At 36.6% G+C, this 15000-nt stretch overlaps 1 protein-coding gene across 5 annotated transcripts in view; it reads left to right on the top strand.

The window, feature by feature from the left end:
• Positions 1 to 15000, top strand: part of LOC135221642 (zwei Ig domain protein zig-8-like) — a 109214-nt gene that overhangs the window by 56344 nt on the left and 37870 nt on the right. For all 5 annotated transcript variants that reach the window (XM_064259327.1, XM_064259326.1, XM_064259325.1 and 2 more), the window contains 2 exons: positions 10695 to 10794; positions 12083 to 12243. In XM_064259327.1, the coding sequence (XP_064115397.1) occupies positions 10695 to 10794; positions 12083 to 12243 (261 nt within the window). The remainder of the gene's footprint in view (positions 1 to 10694; positions 10795 to 12082; positions 12244 to 15000) is intronic.

Genomic DNA, 15000 nt, shown 5'->3' with positions numbered 1-15000 from the left:
ATAAAAACATATACCAATGAAAAAAATGCTATGAGAAATGGAAGGATGCCAACACAAAATCAGAAACAGTTCGTGAGCAGAGGAGGCAAGTGAACACTGCACAGTTATATTTTGCCCTTCTGCCAATATTCCGCTTGTCTTACGAACCGAACTCGTGATTGGTTGTTATTACATATGCATTTATGCAAGAGAGGTATCGGTGGAAAATCCGCTGATGCACGAGAGAGAGAGAGAGAGAGAGAGAGAGAGAGAGAGAGAGAGAGAGAGAGGTGCACGGAGAAGTGGGTGAAGAATGGACGAATGACAGAATCGTAAAGTTTAGGGCGTGAAAAAGTATATAAAATAATACGTTTGTTTTACACGCAGTATTGTGTCAAGTGGAAATAATTTGGTTCACGCATTTACTTGTATGCAATATTTATTCTATATATATTAATAGTATAATATATATATATGTATATATATATATATATATATCTATTATATAATATATATATATATATATATCTAAATATATATAATATATATATATATGAATATATATATATATATATATATATAGTATAACATATATATATATATATATATATATAGATATATATATTATATATATATATATATATATATATAATATATACTATATATCTATATATATACATCATACATACATGCATACATACGAGTATAGGCATAAACCAAATCATCTCCACTTGACGCAATACTGCATGTAAAACAAACGTAATATTTGATATTCTTATTCACGCCTCAAAACTTTACGGAATATGTCAATATGGTAATTATTGAATGTAGATACACACACACCACACACACACACACACACCACATACAGATTATATATATATATATAATATATATATATATATATATATATATATATATATATATATACGTGTGTGTGTGTGTGCGTGTATCTATACATCCAATAATTACTGTATTACATATTGCAAGCCTCACCTCATCACATGAAACTCCATCGAAAACAAATTCCCTCCCAAAATAAACAAATAAACCAGCAAATCCTAAAACAGCAAATCATCCCATAGAGAAAACACAAGCGAAGGAGCATCCTTACAATAGGGGCCGCTAATGACGGGTCCCGGGACTTCCTCGAAAAAATAAATAAATAAATAAAAATAAACCAGGTGCCGGTCTTCAAAAAGATATGTTTACGAGAAAATCAGGGAGAAGAAAAGCCACCTTGAGAGAGAGAGAGAGAGAGAGAGAGAGAGAGAGAGAGAGAGAGAGAGAGAAAGAACCAGGTGTTGAAAACAAGGGAGATACAACGATGATAAGAGAAGTCGAGAGGGTCCAAAGGCTGACTTGCTATTAAAAGGTCAAAAGAAGAGGGGATGAGAATTTTTGGACAGTAAAAGGAAATGTTATTTTGCCAAGTCATAGAGACAGACGAACAGACAGGCTGATAGACAGAGAGAGACAGATACAAATGACGTATATATATGTATATATATATATATATATATATATATATATATATATATATATATATATATATATATATATACATGTGTGTATAAATCTCTCTCTCTCTCTCTCTCTCTCTCTCTCTCCAGTCGCTGACTACCAGCTATGTAATTAAATGCTCTAGTAAAAAAGAAAGACATACAGACAGGTCGATAAAGGCGAATGTGAATAGAAATAAAAAAATAACGTAGAAGGAATCTCATTTTACCGACAGTTTACTGATATGAAGGTGCATACTACGGAACTAATAAACAAAGACAAAACTTGAATCTTAAATAGTAAAATAAAGAAACAACTTAAAAATCGAAGTAATGAGAAACGTTCCGCTCAGACTTTGTAATGTAACAAAGGGAAAGTCATTCTGTAATCCGACCTACTCAGAACCCGGAGTTACCCTGACTATACAATTTCGTAATGGGGTCGGGAGAGACATCTCTTGCGGAGAAATGTGTCAAACGCTGTTGCGTCAGCCGTCACGCATCAGCTGCTGGCATTTGACGAAGGGAAAACAGAGGCCAAATGTCGCTTGTAAACAGAATCATCCCTTGCTGGCAACCCATTGGCCCAGCTGAGTTACAATATGAGATAAAGTTCCCCTTGTGACAGTTTTTATTTTACCTGGGTGAGTGAATGTTTCTCCTGATAATTTGACAGTCGCTTTTGGGACGACGGTATGCGTCATACAAATCAGTTATTACAGATAACGAGACTTATTGCCATCACGAAGGGAGATTGAGATGAGAAATAAAAACTTATACCTTCTTTTATAGCTTTTATGTAATTGCGGGGCTGTATCAGACAAATCAACTATTCCATACAACGGAATTGAGCTTTCACATGGAGATAAAGAGAAAAATATTATTCAGACTGCCTTTTATACATATATATTATATATATATATATATCATATATATATATATATATATATATATATATATATATATATATATATATGTGTGTGTGGGTGTGGTGTGTGTTGTGTGGGTGTTTGTATGTGTGTGTGTGTATATAATATATATATATATATATATATATATATATAGTATATATATATATATATATATATATATATATATATATATATATATATACACATATATGAGTGTGTGGGGGTTTGTGACGTCAATTTGCGTCAAGCAAATTAGCTATCCCACATAACGGATGAGTACCATCTCGTACAGGACTAAAAATATTTAATTTTCGCTGTCATTTTCGTTTGCGGGAATCCTTCTGTACAGCTTTCTGCTCTCGTTTGGAACGTCAAAATTTGCTCCTAGGGCCCTAAGAGGACTTTAGGACTTCGGGTCCTTCCTGAGGTCCTTCACCCCAGTGGCCATGAAAAGTCTCTAGAAAGGATCTACAGTTAATAAGATCTGAAGATGTGGTCCAGCTGATTATTGCGTTATTGTTAATAATGAATTGTATTATTGTTTTGAATGTGTGTTTGTCTGTGCGTGTGTGTGAGGGATTATGAAATTTCAGTTTACGAAAATTACACGCACAGACACCTGTGTGTGTATGAGTGTGTGAGTGTTATTATAACACATTGGTCTCCTAACTTCTCCTTTAATACAGTGACATAAGAATCTTGTAAAAACTGATAGACGGACTCTCTCTCTCTCTCTCTATCTCTCTACACACACACACACACACACACACACACACACACACACACACACACACACACATATATATATATATATATATATATATATATATATATATATATATATATATGCAAATGAAGTTTTGTCAGATATGTACCGTGATAGTCTTTATATTAGTAAATTTCAAGCCACAAATATACCTGGGGATTAACTAAGTTGGATTCTAACCTCTGCCTGGTTTAAAACCAACGATAAACAGAAGCTTTAACTATTGAGCCAATTAGAGCGGTAAAAGTTGATAATTACTCTGCTGTAAATAATATGAGAAGATTTTTTCTAATTGTGTTGCTGTGCAAACATGATTCATTCATCAATACTGAAATTAAGTTTCGTGTTTGTTTGCTTATGTCGTCAGATGTGGGTTTCATAGGATTTAGGAATTGAATATCTAATAGCTTTGAACTTAATAATAATAATAATAATGGGTGGTTTAGCTCATCGATGGTCTGGTTAAGCAACGTTGGGACTGGTCAGTCGTTGGAGGGTGACCTCTCTCCTCGACGTTGATTCCCTGGGAAAGGATCTTTAGTAGCCGTAAATGAGTACCTAATCTTGATGTGGTAGGGCCCAGCTATGGGTTAAATAACAAAAACTTAGTGATAATGGAATGAAATGGAAGATTAAACTACATCGACGTAAATGGAACCTCTTGCAGCCAGGTATATAGCACAAAGAGCGGGGAATATGGTCAGGCACTTGGAGGTCGTCATCCAGCAACTGACCATCACAACAACAGCAACCAGCATCCACAGACTGGAGCTACAGAGGCTAACAAGAAGAAGAAGAAGAAGAATTAGACGAGAGAAAAAATAAAATACATGAGAAGCAACCTGAAAGAAAGAGGATGCAGAAGATTGGTGAACATCTGGAATGACAGAAATAACACCCATCAAAGGCCGGGTACTCACTCCCACGTTTACCTGTCAGTCAACCCACGACCGTTCGACAGATGAGCCTCCACACGTACAGAGTAGAACTCTCAGTCGGACAGTCAACTCGAGGTCATGGCCGGATGGCCCTCATTTCTCGCCTAGCCTTCGTCGTGTCAATTACTATATGGCAGGGATGGAAATTCCGCTGGATGATAAGCAGTTGGGGCTAAATAGACTAGCTTCTGCGGCAATTCACTTCAAAATAGGAAAGAAACAAAAAGGCGTAACAGAGTATGATCTAAATATTGCCTTTTAAAGAGAAATGGCTATTCTCATACAATATGAAGAAGGTTAAATTAGACCTTGGGTTGGTTTTATTTATGAAATGGACCGTGAAGCCTACTTTCACTGGTAACACCTTTCATAAAACGTCAGGACACTGGCCTAGGCCTATACCACATTGTATATATCACATGGCAATAGATTTTATTTAGCATATTATTTGAACTCAAAATTGTCTCCAAAAAGCGGTGCAGGGTCAAACAATGAAATTAATTAGGCCTATTAAGTTTATTCATATTTCGGTCCAAGCGGCTGAAATCCTTCTCAGGAGAAATCCAGCAGTGAACTGTCATAAAATCGTTGGTTACCCGTCCAAACGTGCGATCACTTGTCAGTCGGTCGAAAGAACTATAGGTAATTCCATCAGTTCATCAGTTCTGGTGAGTGGACTGACTCCGCCCATAAACTGTTATCAACACGTATGTTTTAACGTCAGAGTCGATGAACTGACAGGGAAAAACTGCCAGGTAAACCTGCGTGAATACCCCGCCAAACAGAACAGAGGTTGGTAGACCAAGTAGGAAACAAAGATACAGAACTGGCTCTCCACAATAGAAAGAGAGGAACTGGAAAGAGAAATAACACCCAGCAACGAAGAACTAGAAGACGAACTATGAGATGATACCACAGGAGATGTTAGGAATGATGAGTTACCAAACAATGGGACACTCAGAAACGCCTATGATGTAAAAGAAAGGTCGGAGTGGTTGGACAAGATCAGACAATTGATGAATCCAGATACAGAAAGAACAAAGATCCCCTCCATAAACGCCTACAGCACATAGAAACTAAGGGAGGAAACAAGTGAAGCTAATGAAATAATGAGACTAATAGACACCACTTGTACCACTGAAACAAATAATCTGGATATGCAGAAGCAAAACTATTAGTAGAACTCACAGGGATACAAACACCAACACCGTCATCACAACTAACCCAACAGAAACCAAATAGCAACCACCATGGAAAAGGCACCTGGAAAAACAGATCATAGCGATGAGATCTGACTTGAGTAAACTGAAGCAACAAAACACGAGAGGAACTGAACGAGAATACAGCCTACAGAGGAAGGGACTAAACAACACAAAAGAAGATCATCAGAACATGAAATCATTGGTACATGAACAAGAATGAAGAATATCAACAGAAAAAACTGTAACTACCAGGAAAGACTATACAGCCAACTAAGAAGGTAGGACAACCACCAGGAAGCAAGAAAACAAGGGAGGAAATGAACGAGAAATACACAGTACGAGAGAAGGAACTAAATAACACAACAGAACATATAAAACAAAGGCTTAAAGCCAAAGCACATAAGGTCCAACAATACATGAACACGAATAAAAGATACTAACGGAACAAAGTCTTTGGAACCAACCAGAAAAGACTACACCCAACTAAGAGGGGAAGATAACCACCTGGAAATTTCTGAAGCCGAACCAAGTAAGACACTCTGGGAAAACATATGTGGCAATCCGGTATCACAGAACAAATATGCAACATGGTTCCAGGAAGTCAAGGCAGAGGAAATGGTGAGAATAAAACAAAGATTCATCGAGATCACGACAGACACAGTCAGGCACCATCCAACGAAAATTCCCCAACTGGAAAGCCCCAGGTCCCAATGAAGTCCATGGATACTGCCTCAAAAACTTAAAGGCACTACACCCACGAATAGCAGAACAACTCCAGCATTGTAATACAAACCATCATGCGCCCAAATGGATGATCACAAGGAGAACATTCTTAGTACAGAAAGGCAAGAACAAGGGAAATAGAGCAACTAACTACAGGTCTATCACCTACCTACCAATTATGGGGAAGTTACTAACGGGTATCATGAGTGAAAGGCTATACAGCTACTTAGAGGATACAGAAAGGCTGCAGAAGGAAATGTAGGGGCACAAAAGACCAGCTCCTGATAGACAAAATAGTAATGAAGAATAGTAGAAGGAAAACCAATTTCTAAGTATGGCATGGATTGACTACATGAAAGCCTTCGACATGATAACACGCACGTGGCTAATAAAATGCATGAACATATTTGGGGCAGAGGAAAACACCATCAGTTCCCTAATAAATACAATGCAATAAATAGCCATGATTCCCATGACAAAAGAACTGCGGAAGATGGATGATGGGTACCAGTTCAAGAAAGGAGGTAACAGAATTAGCCATCTGATGTTCTTGGACGACATCAAGCTGTATGGTAAGAGCATCAAGGAAATAGATACCCTAGTGCAAACTCTAAGGGTTGTATTTGGGGACATCAGGATACAGTTTGGAATAACAGAATGCTCCTTTGTCAACAGACAAAAAGGAAAAGTGACAAGGACTGAAGGGATAAAGCTACCAAACGGAAATAGCATCAAACACATAGATGAGACAGGATACAAATATCTGGAAATAATAGGAGGGGATATAAAACACCAAGAGAAGAAGGACACGATTAGGAAAAAATATGCAGACTTACGGCCATTATCAGGTTATAACTCTATGCAGGAAACATGATGAAAGCGATAAACACATGGGCAGTATTAGTAATCAGATACAGCACAGGAGTACTGGAGTGGACGAAGGCTGAACTCCGCAGCATAGACCAGAAAACCAAGAAAGACATTACAGTACCCAAAGCACTACGCCCGAGAGCAAATACGGATAGACTGCATAACACAGAAGGAAGGGGTGGGGGGAGGTCTACTGAGCATAGAGGACTGCATCAACATCGAAAGCAAAACACTGGGGCAATGTCGCAAACCAGTGAGGATGAGTGGCTAAGGAGTGCATGGGATGAAGGACTGATAAAAGTAGACGAAAACCAGAAATATACAGAGAGGAGAATGAGAAGCAGAAGAGGGGAATGGCACAACAAACCAATGGAATATGTGAGACAAACTAAAGAAATGACTAGCAATGGAACATGGTAATGGCTGCACGGGGGTAGAAGTCGAAGGAAACAGAAGGAATGCTAACAGCGGTACAAGATTAGGCCCTAAGCACTAAATATGTCCAATGCACAATAGATGCAAATAACATCTCACCCATATGCAGGAAATGCAATATGAAAGGCGAAACCGTAAACCACATTCCAAGCGAATGTCCGGCTCTTTCACAGAACCAGTACAAAAAGAGGCACGACTCAAGAGCAAAAACCCTCCGCTGGAGCCTGTGCAAGAAACTCCAGCTAGCTTGCAGTAATAAATGGTACGAACACCAACCTGAGGGAGTGGTAGAAAACGATCAGGCAAAGACCCCCTGGTACTCTGGTATCAGAATAGATAGGTTGATACATGCAAATACTCTAGACGTGACGCTGATTGACAAAATCAAGAAGAAAGTATTACTCACTGATGTCGACTTCCATAGTAGCACCAGAGTAGATGAGAAAAAAAGATGAAAAATGTGTAAGTATCAACACCTAAACATAGAAATAAAAAGGATATGGGATATGCCAATGGAAATTGTACCCATAATCATAGGAACACTAGGCACGATCCCAAGATCCCAGAAAAGAAACATGGAAGTAATAGATGCTACTAGAACCAGTGTACATAGTGAGACGAGTGATGGGCAGGATGCAACCCGGAATCCCCCACTATAAAAACCACCCAGTCAAATAGGATAACTGAGATAGAAAAAGAAGTAATAATAATAATAATAATAATAATAATAATAATAATAATAATAATAATAATAATAATAATAATAATAATAATAATAATAATAATAATACAGTTTGTTTCACTGGTAAACGAAAGTCTTGTTTTATATGTTTTGCTATGATGGAAATTTACATTATTTAACATAGATTTGCCGTTTTCATCGTGACATTAGAATTCTCTGTTCTGACATTTCGGAAGGAATATATTTCAAGATTAATTCAGAATCTTATTTATTATCAAAGATAAATTTTCATCTCATTTAATCATTGTTTGATATCCCTGTACCATCATTTACCTGTATGATGTATTTGGCATAATGCTTTTTTATGTATGACAAATATAATCATATGAAAATTATTTGCCACAAACATTCTTCCGCACAAGACGAACGCTGATTCAACAGCAAGCGAGCTAAATTACCAACAAATGAATTCACATGTAAATGAATTCATACATAAATTTATTCGTTAATGTCTAATTATGACAAACACATTCTAATATCTTCCCAAAGCTTTTTCCTCACCGAGATGTTTTCTTTCCCGAAAAGTTTTTTTTTAACCAGAAACGTTTTCCTCCCGAAACGTTTCTCCTCTTCGAAACGTTTTCTTTCCCAAAAAGTTTTCTTAACCAAAAACGTTTTCCTCTCGAAACTTTTCTCCTCTTCGAAACGTTTTCTTTCTTGAAAAGTTTCCCAACCAGAAACGTTTTCCTCCCGAAAATTTTCTCCTCTTCGAAACGTTTTCTTTCCCGAAAAGTTTTTTTAACCAGAAACATTTTCCTCCCAAACTTTTCTCCTCTTCGAAACGTTTTCTTTCCCTAAAAGTTTTTTTAACCAGAAACATTTTCCTCCCGAAACTTTTCTCCTCTTCGAAACGTTTTCTTTCCCGAAAAGTTTTCTTAACCAGAAACGTTTTCCTCCCGAAACTTTTCTCCTCTTCGAAACGTTTTCTTTCTTGAAAGGTTTCCCAACCAGAAACGCTTTCCTCGTCTAAACGTCTTCTTCCCGAACGTTTTCTTCCCTAAAACTTTTCCCTCCCCGCGACGTTTTCCTTTGCAAAAATAATTTCCTCACTGAAACGTCTCCCCGAAACGTTTTCCTCTCCAAGACGTTTCCCTTCCCATTTGAGCACCTGGCAAATCTCATAGATTACCGATAACTTACATCCCGTAAGCCTGTTATTTCCAGAATTGTTTACGTGAACTAAGCTGATTTTCAGCCCTTTTCACGGTCAATACTTAACGAAATTTTGTGGAAAAATTATGCTCATTTCGTGGTTTATTTTGATTTTTACTTTCCTGCTTCTGTTATTTATTTTTCTTTATTATTTTGCGTTTAGTCATTTCATTACATTTATGAAGGCCTCTCTTCCCATTGGTATCCTTACTTTTGTGCTAGATGTATTCTGCTTTCAAAAATAAGGTTACAGCTAGGCTTGAAATAACCTTCACTCTCATCAAGGACAACATTTACTATAGTCTTACCTTTGTTACATTAGGCAGTTGTATAACAACATTAATTGTGAAAACGAGTACAGCGTTTATATAATGAAAAATAATACTGAAAATAATGTAAAGAAATTCCTTGTCATGAATTCAACTCCAATAAAGAATTAAAACGCTGAAGGTCATCGAACGATTTTAAATTTAGAAAATAAGAAAATGTCAAAGAAACAAAAAAATCAAATAACACCTACATATTCTGTATAACTAAAATAGTGTGATGGAAGGATTTCACCACGAAATTCATGAAGTGCTTTGTATTCTTTCAGCTTTCTGTTCAGATCTTAGCAATTATATCCTTCTAGTCTTTATAGTATGATGATATCTGTTATATTTTGGGAGGAAAATCAAACTTGGATTATATGTTACATTTTTCTGCCAACAGAAATTACATCTGATTTACTTACGACCTAACATCTACGAAAATTAAGAAATACTTAGCTCTTAGGCATAGGAAAAAAAGAAAATCACAAGTAAATCTAGCTAATTTGTGAGCCAAAAAAAGGGTAAAAATTAATCAAAATAAATTATCCATTTAGAATTCGTGTCTGGATAACGCCTGATAGAAATGTGACAATAAAAGACATTCAACGTTACCTTACTTAACGAGTGATACCTAAAATGAAATAAGAAACACGTACACACTATTGTGTTCTATTTTCCATCTCATCGCGTCTTCCGGAACACTACAGCATTGATACAAACTACCCTTCCCACTGATTGTGAAACACGAAAATAATATCTTCCCCCAATGAAGGTGCCTGGGGAGTTTGCATTTTCAGTCAACTGATTCTAAGTGAAGTCATCCCTTGTTTGGACTTGAGATTTTGCTAACTGGTCCCGATTTCTCGATTTGAGGCTTTGTAGGTTCCGTGTTCACTGTTTTATTTCTGTTGAGTTTTATCTTGCTAATGATGAAGTTCTGGTCTATTTAGGTTTAAGATGTTGAGAGGCGCTTTTCATGAAGTATGGCTGAATTTAAAAATAATTGGAATTTTTTCCTATTATTATCAATTTGAAGTTCTGCTTTAAAATGATTTGTTTTTATGCATTTTGAACACCAGATTTTGTATCGTTGTCGTTATTGTTGTTTTTGCTGTTGTTTCTCTTATTATTATCTTATTCATCACTATCATTATCACTTGCAGATGTTGCGACAGTATCAGACTCTCTGGCTCGTGGCGACAGCCCTTACCTCCCTGGTGCTGCCATCTCTTGCTGGCAGCAAGAAGCAACACGAATCATCAAGTGAGTTTCAGAGTTGCAGGTCTTAGAGCCTCTACTCTATGGTTTATTGAAACTGCAATCGTTTCCCTTGAAAATTCAGACTTAATATGTCCACACTAGCATCTCGGATAAGACCAGCGATTTAATGTTCCTAATAGGATATGGACAAGAGATCAAACAATTTACAAAGTAGAGTTGGAGAGGATTGGCTAGGAAAACAGGTTTCATTAATTATAAGGTTTATAGCACCTCAGTGTTAGCTTAATAGCACATGACAGGAGGCCAGAAATTGTGTGATATCCTCGAAATTATTCTAATAAATTTCAGTTAACATATAACATTTTCAGTTAAACGATAAAATATCAAAATGACTTAGGGATAAATTAATGATAGACTACACCCGGAAGAGATTTAGCTGTGGTTCAATTGATTAACATCGTGTGAGCTGCAGTAAATGTCAGAATAAGTACCATTGCAATTGCCGTATCAGTGATGCAAATAAATAATTCTGTATTTATCGAAAGGTACATCAGATATTTCTCAACATACTTGGATCGACAACTGCGTAATTCTGTAATTTTCTGTAAGCGAAAATCTCGGTTTTATCAGTCTACATCCATTCGCGGACGAGAAGCACAAATATCACCAGACTTTTGGACACTGTCATTTGTAATCGGTTATCAAATTTGATTAACAATTTATTATTTTTCAGACAGTCCAGGACTTCTACAAAAAAGTTCATCTATCATCAGAGACATTGGTATCCAAAAGTAGTTTTTTAAGGAAATGAAATAAAAGGGAGTATAGGAGTTTGAGAGGTTTTTTTCTTGTTTTGCTGTGTATCCGAATATTTTAAAACCTCTCTCTCTCTCTCTCTCTCTCTCTCTCTCTCTCTCTCTCTCTCTCTCTCTCTCTAATGCAGATCTAGTCTATAGCGTCGTCAGCTTCCTTCCTCCTATGGATCTCCGAACAACTCTCTCTCTCTCTCTCTCTCTCTCTCTCTCCCAGTTCACAACTTTTTTTTCCACGGGTTCCAGGGAGGTCATTGTCAAAGCAGATCCAGTCTAGAACATCTGCTGCGTCCTTCCTCCTGCTGATCTCCAGGACAACTCTGTCTGTCGGTCTGTCTATCTCTCTTTCTCTCACCCTCATTCTGTTCCCCCCCATTCACAACTTGTTTTAGCAAGTTTTCCAGGGAAGGTCATTGTCAATGCAGACCCAGTCTGGAACATCCGCCACGTCCCTTCTCTCTCTCTTTCTCTCTCTCTCTCCACGTCCCGTTCACAACTTATTTTTCTACGTTTTCCAGGGGAGGTCATTGTCAGCGTAGATCCAGTCTGGAACATCCGCCATGTCCTTCCTCCTCTGGATCTCCAGAACAACTCAGTCACCGACGTCAAAGTAAACGTCGGCGATGTGGCCTATTTACCTTGTAGATTTCCCAGGGTTTCTTCCATGCATCTAGTCGAGGTGAGTACAAGAAAGTGGTTATATTTTTTATTCAAATAAGTGATTTCTTTCCTTAGTCATGCTTACTTTCCTTATCTCTCCGTGGGGGAGTTTTGCGGTGATGGAAAAGGGAAATGATGTAGATTAACATGAGATCAGTAGGTGATGTAGAATTCCTGATGATATATTTTCGTTTCCTTTTCTCTAAGTCGATACTAACCTTTTTATCCTCTTGCTTTTCTTAAAGATTTGCCAACGGACTAGACTGACGGGACAAGCGCTGCTATACCTATTTTTCCATTATTTCTTTCATTTCCTTTTTCTTCTTTCAGTGTTGATAATTATAATTAGCTAACCGAGCTCTGAACTTCTTCATCGCCTTGAATGTTTGAAAATCATGTTTAAAGCTCAAAAGCTTTGACCTGACTAAAACATACGAAGTTTACCTGACATTTCCTACGACAACAGATTCTCTCGTATGTCTTTAAGATCATAGACGATACAACGAAAGATACGCTGTCGTGAAACAGGCCAATATGGGACATTTTATAATTCAGCAAATGTAACCTCAGTTCATCTTGTCTTGAAAATATACGATAACATAACTGACAGGAGCGTTAACAGTTCCTTTTCAAATAGGTGATAGTGGAAGTGAAAGGGATAATTTTGTAATGTGAGAGATAGAAGAGTAAATCTGAATTTGAAATTTAAATTGGGATATTAGCTAATTTACCTCATGAATTATCTTGCAGTATATTTGAAGTAAGATGCCATGTTGGCCGTAATCCATACTTTCCTTTATAGATCATATATCAGAAATCCTGTGTCTTGTAGGAATTTTGCGGTTTCCAAAAACATATTGAAAAAAAATTCCGTTTGGTATTTTGTTATAAAATTAGATTTCTTTCTCATCGAAGGGAAGATCATTGAAATTCCAATGATCACTGAACAAAGCTTTTAAAAGCTGTAAAAATTATTTTATTACACTAGTTTTCATCTGGTGTTAGTCATTCATTGTTATTTCATTCCAAGTTTACATTTCGGGAATGAATCCCTGTTCATAAAGGGCATGGGTTGTCGTTCGGTTGGATGGACGGAGTGATGACTTAAAGAATATATCTCCCAGTTCCCGATGTTTACGGAGCTAAACATGCTGTCATTCTTCGCCTTTCCTTGGGTAAAATTCAAGTAAAAGGCTACGTTCCATGTTTATACTAAAATCTTTTTTTAAATTAAATTTAATTTAGTTTCGATATAACTATTAATTTAAAAACTGCGTATTAATTATATGGTGATCACAAATAACCTCGAAATGTTCAGGAAATCCAACAAAATTGCTTGACAAATATTTCGTTACTCGATATGCACACTCAAAACAAAACATTTTTTTCATTATAGTGAGTATTGTTTCTTTATTTCATTACCCAACCCCATTCCTATTCTATCTTATGAGTTTCTTCTCTTCCTGCACTGGACCGCTGCCAAAGCTGACGTTGGTAAAGGTTCAGTATTTCTGTGTTAATAAGATATCCACTTAATGGAATCGGACACTGAGACACGACGTCTCCCCAAATGGAACGAAGGCATTTTGATGTGGAATTTTAGATATATGAAAGTGGGAAATGTCAGAGGAAAATTGTATTCCTTTTTCGAGGTACAGCGAGAATATTTGAAGTTAAGTTTTCAGCGCGAGATTCAGTTTACTTTCGATGTATTATAATTTTTTCCTATGCCGCCGTATGCATATTTAATATTTATTTAAACAAAAAGCTGAGCGAATGTAGGAAGAACATTTTATTGCATAATCTAGCTGATCAGTAATCATTAAAGCTTAGTCTACATGACGATATTGAATACATATTTGTAACATTTTCGATTTTTTTCCTATACTTTCAGTTAAGGCCTCTTGCTTAATGAGATATGTTTTAGGAAACTGTAGGGGGAAAATTACATTCCTTTTTTAAACTCCTGTAAAGCATGTTTGTCTTATGTTATGTGCTCAATATTTTTAATGGCTTCTGACGAAGTTTTATGATTGTTTTATTAAGAGAAGGTAAAGGCAGGAGGGAATTTATATACCTTTAGTAAGCTGATGTGAGAATTATTAAAGATAAATCCTAGGCATTGGTACTTACTTTAAGTTCTTTTACCATTTTTTTTTACTGTAGCTTTTGGTGTAGGTGTAATGTGTATATTTCTGCAATGCTAATATTTGGTCAAGATTTGGCCGATATTCTTATAGTGGTTAAGATGAAAAGGAAGGAGTTCTTGATTCCCCATCTCTTATTACCTTCTGTTACTTCTCCCAAATAAACAACATATCCTTTGGAAGATTGAATTTCACGTCAATAGCTCCCATAGGCTGGTTCCATATGAATATGTTTCATATCCCTAATAATAATAATAATAATAATAATAATAATAATAATAATAATAATAATAATAATAATAATAATAATAATAATATGGGCTTTATGTGTGAACACATGAGAGGTAGTTAAACACGGCGAGATAACTACGTAGAATGTTTCATTCTAGACTGATATAGGAAGTACAATCTCTGAGTCGCTTTCACATGTAAGAGAATCCTCGTGTGTGTGTGTGTGTGTGTGTGTGTGTGTGTGTGTGTGTGTGTGTGCGTTTAAATTCATTAATCAAACGAAGTCGAACCGAACGATAGCCCCAACCTAAAATCTTTGAATCCGAGTAAGCCTTCACAGCCTGCGTTATGCAAAAATCATCGCAATTAAATTCTTAACATGGCTGTGGGACTGCCTG

This window comes from Macrobrachium nipponense, chromosome 3 (assembly GCF_015104395.2).
Source record: "Macrobrachium nipponense isolate FS-2020 chromosome 3, ASM1510439v2, whole genome shotgun sequence".
Lineage (NCBI taxonomy): Eukaryota > Metazoa > Arthropoda > Malacostraca > Decapoda > Palaemonidae > Macrobrachium > Macrobrachium nipponense.
The sequence above is the reverse complement of the archived record's forward strand: the minus strand, read 5'-3'. Positions and strand labels throughout refer to the sequence as shown.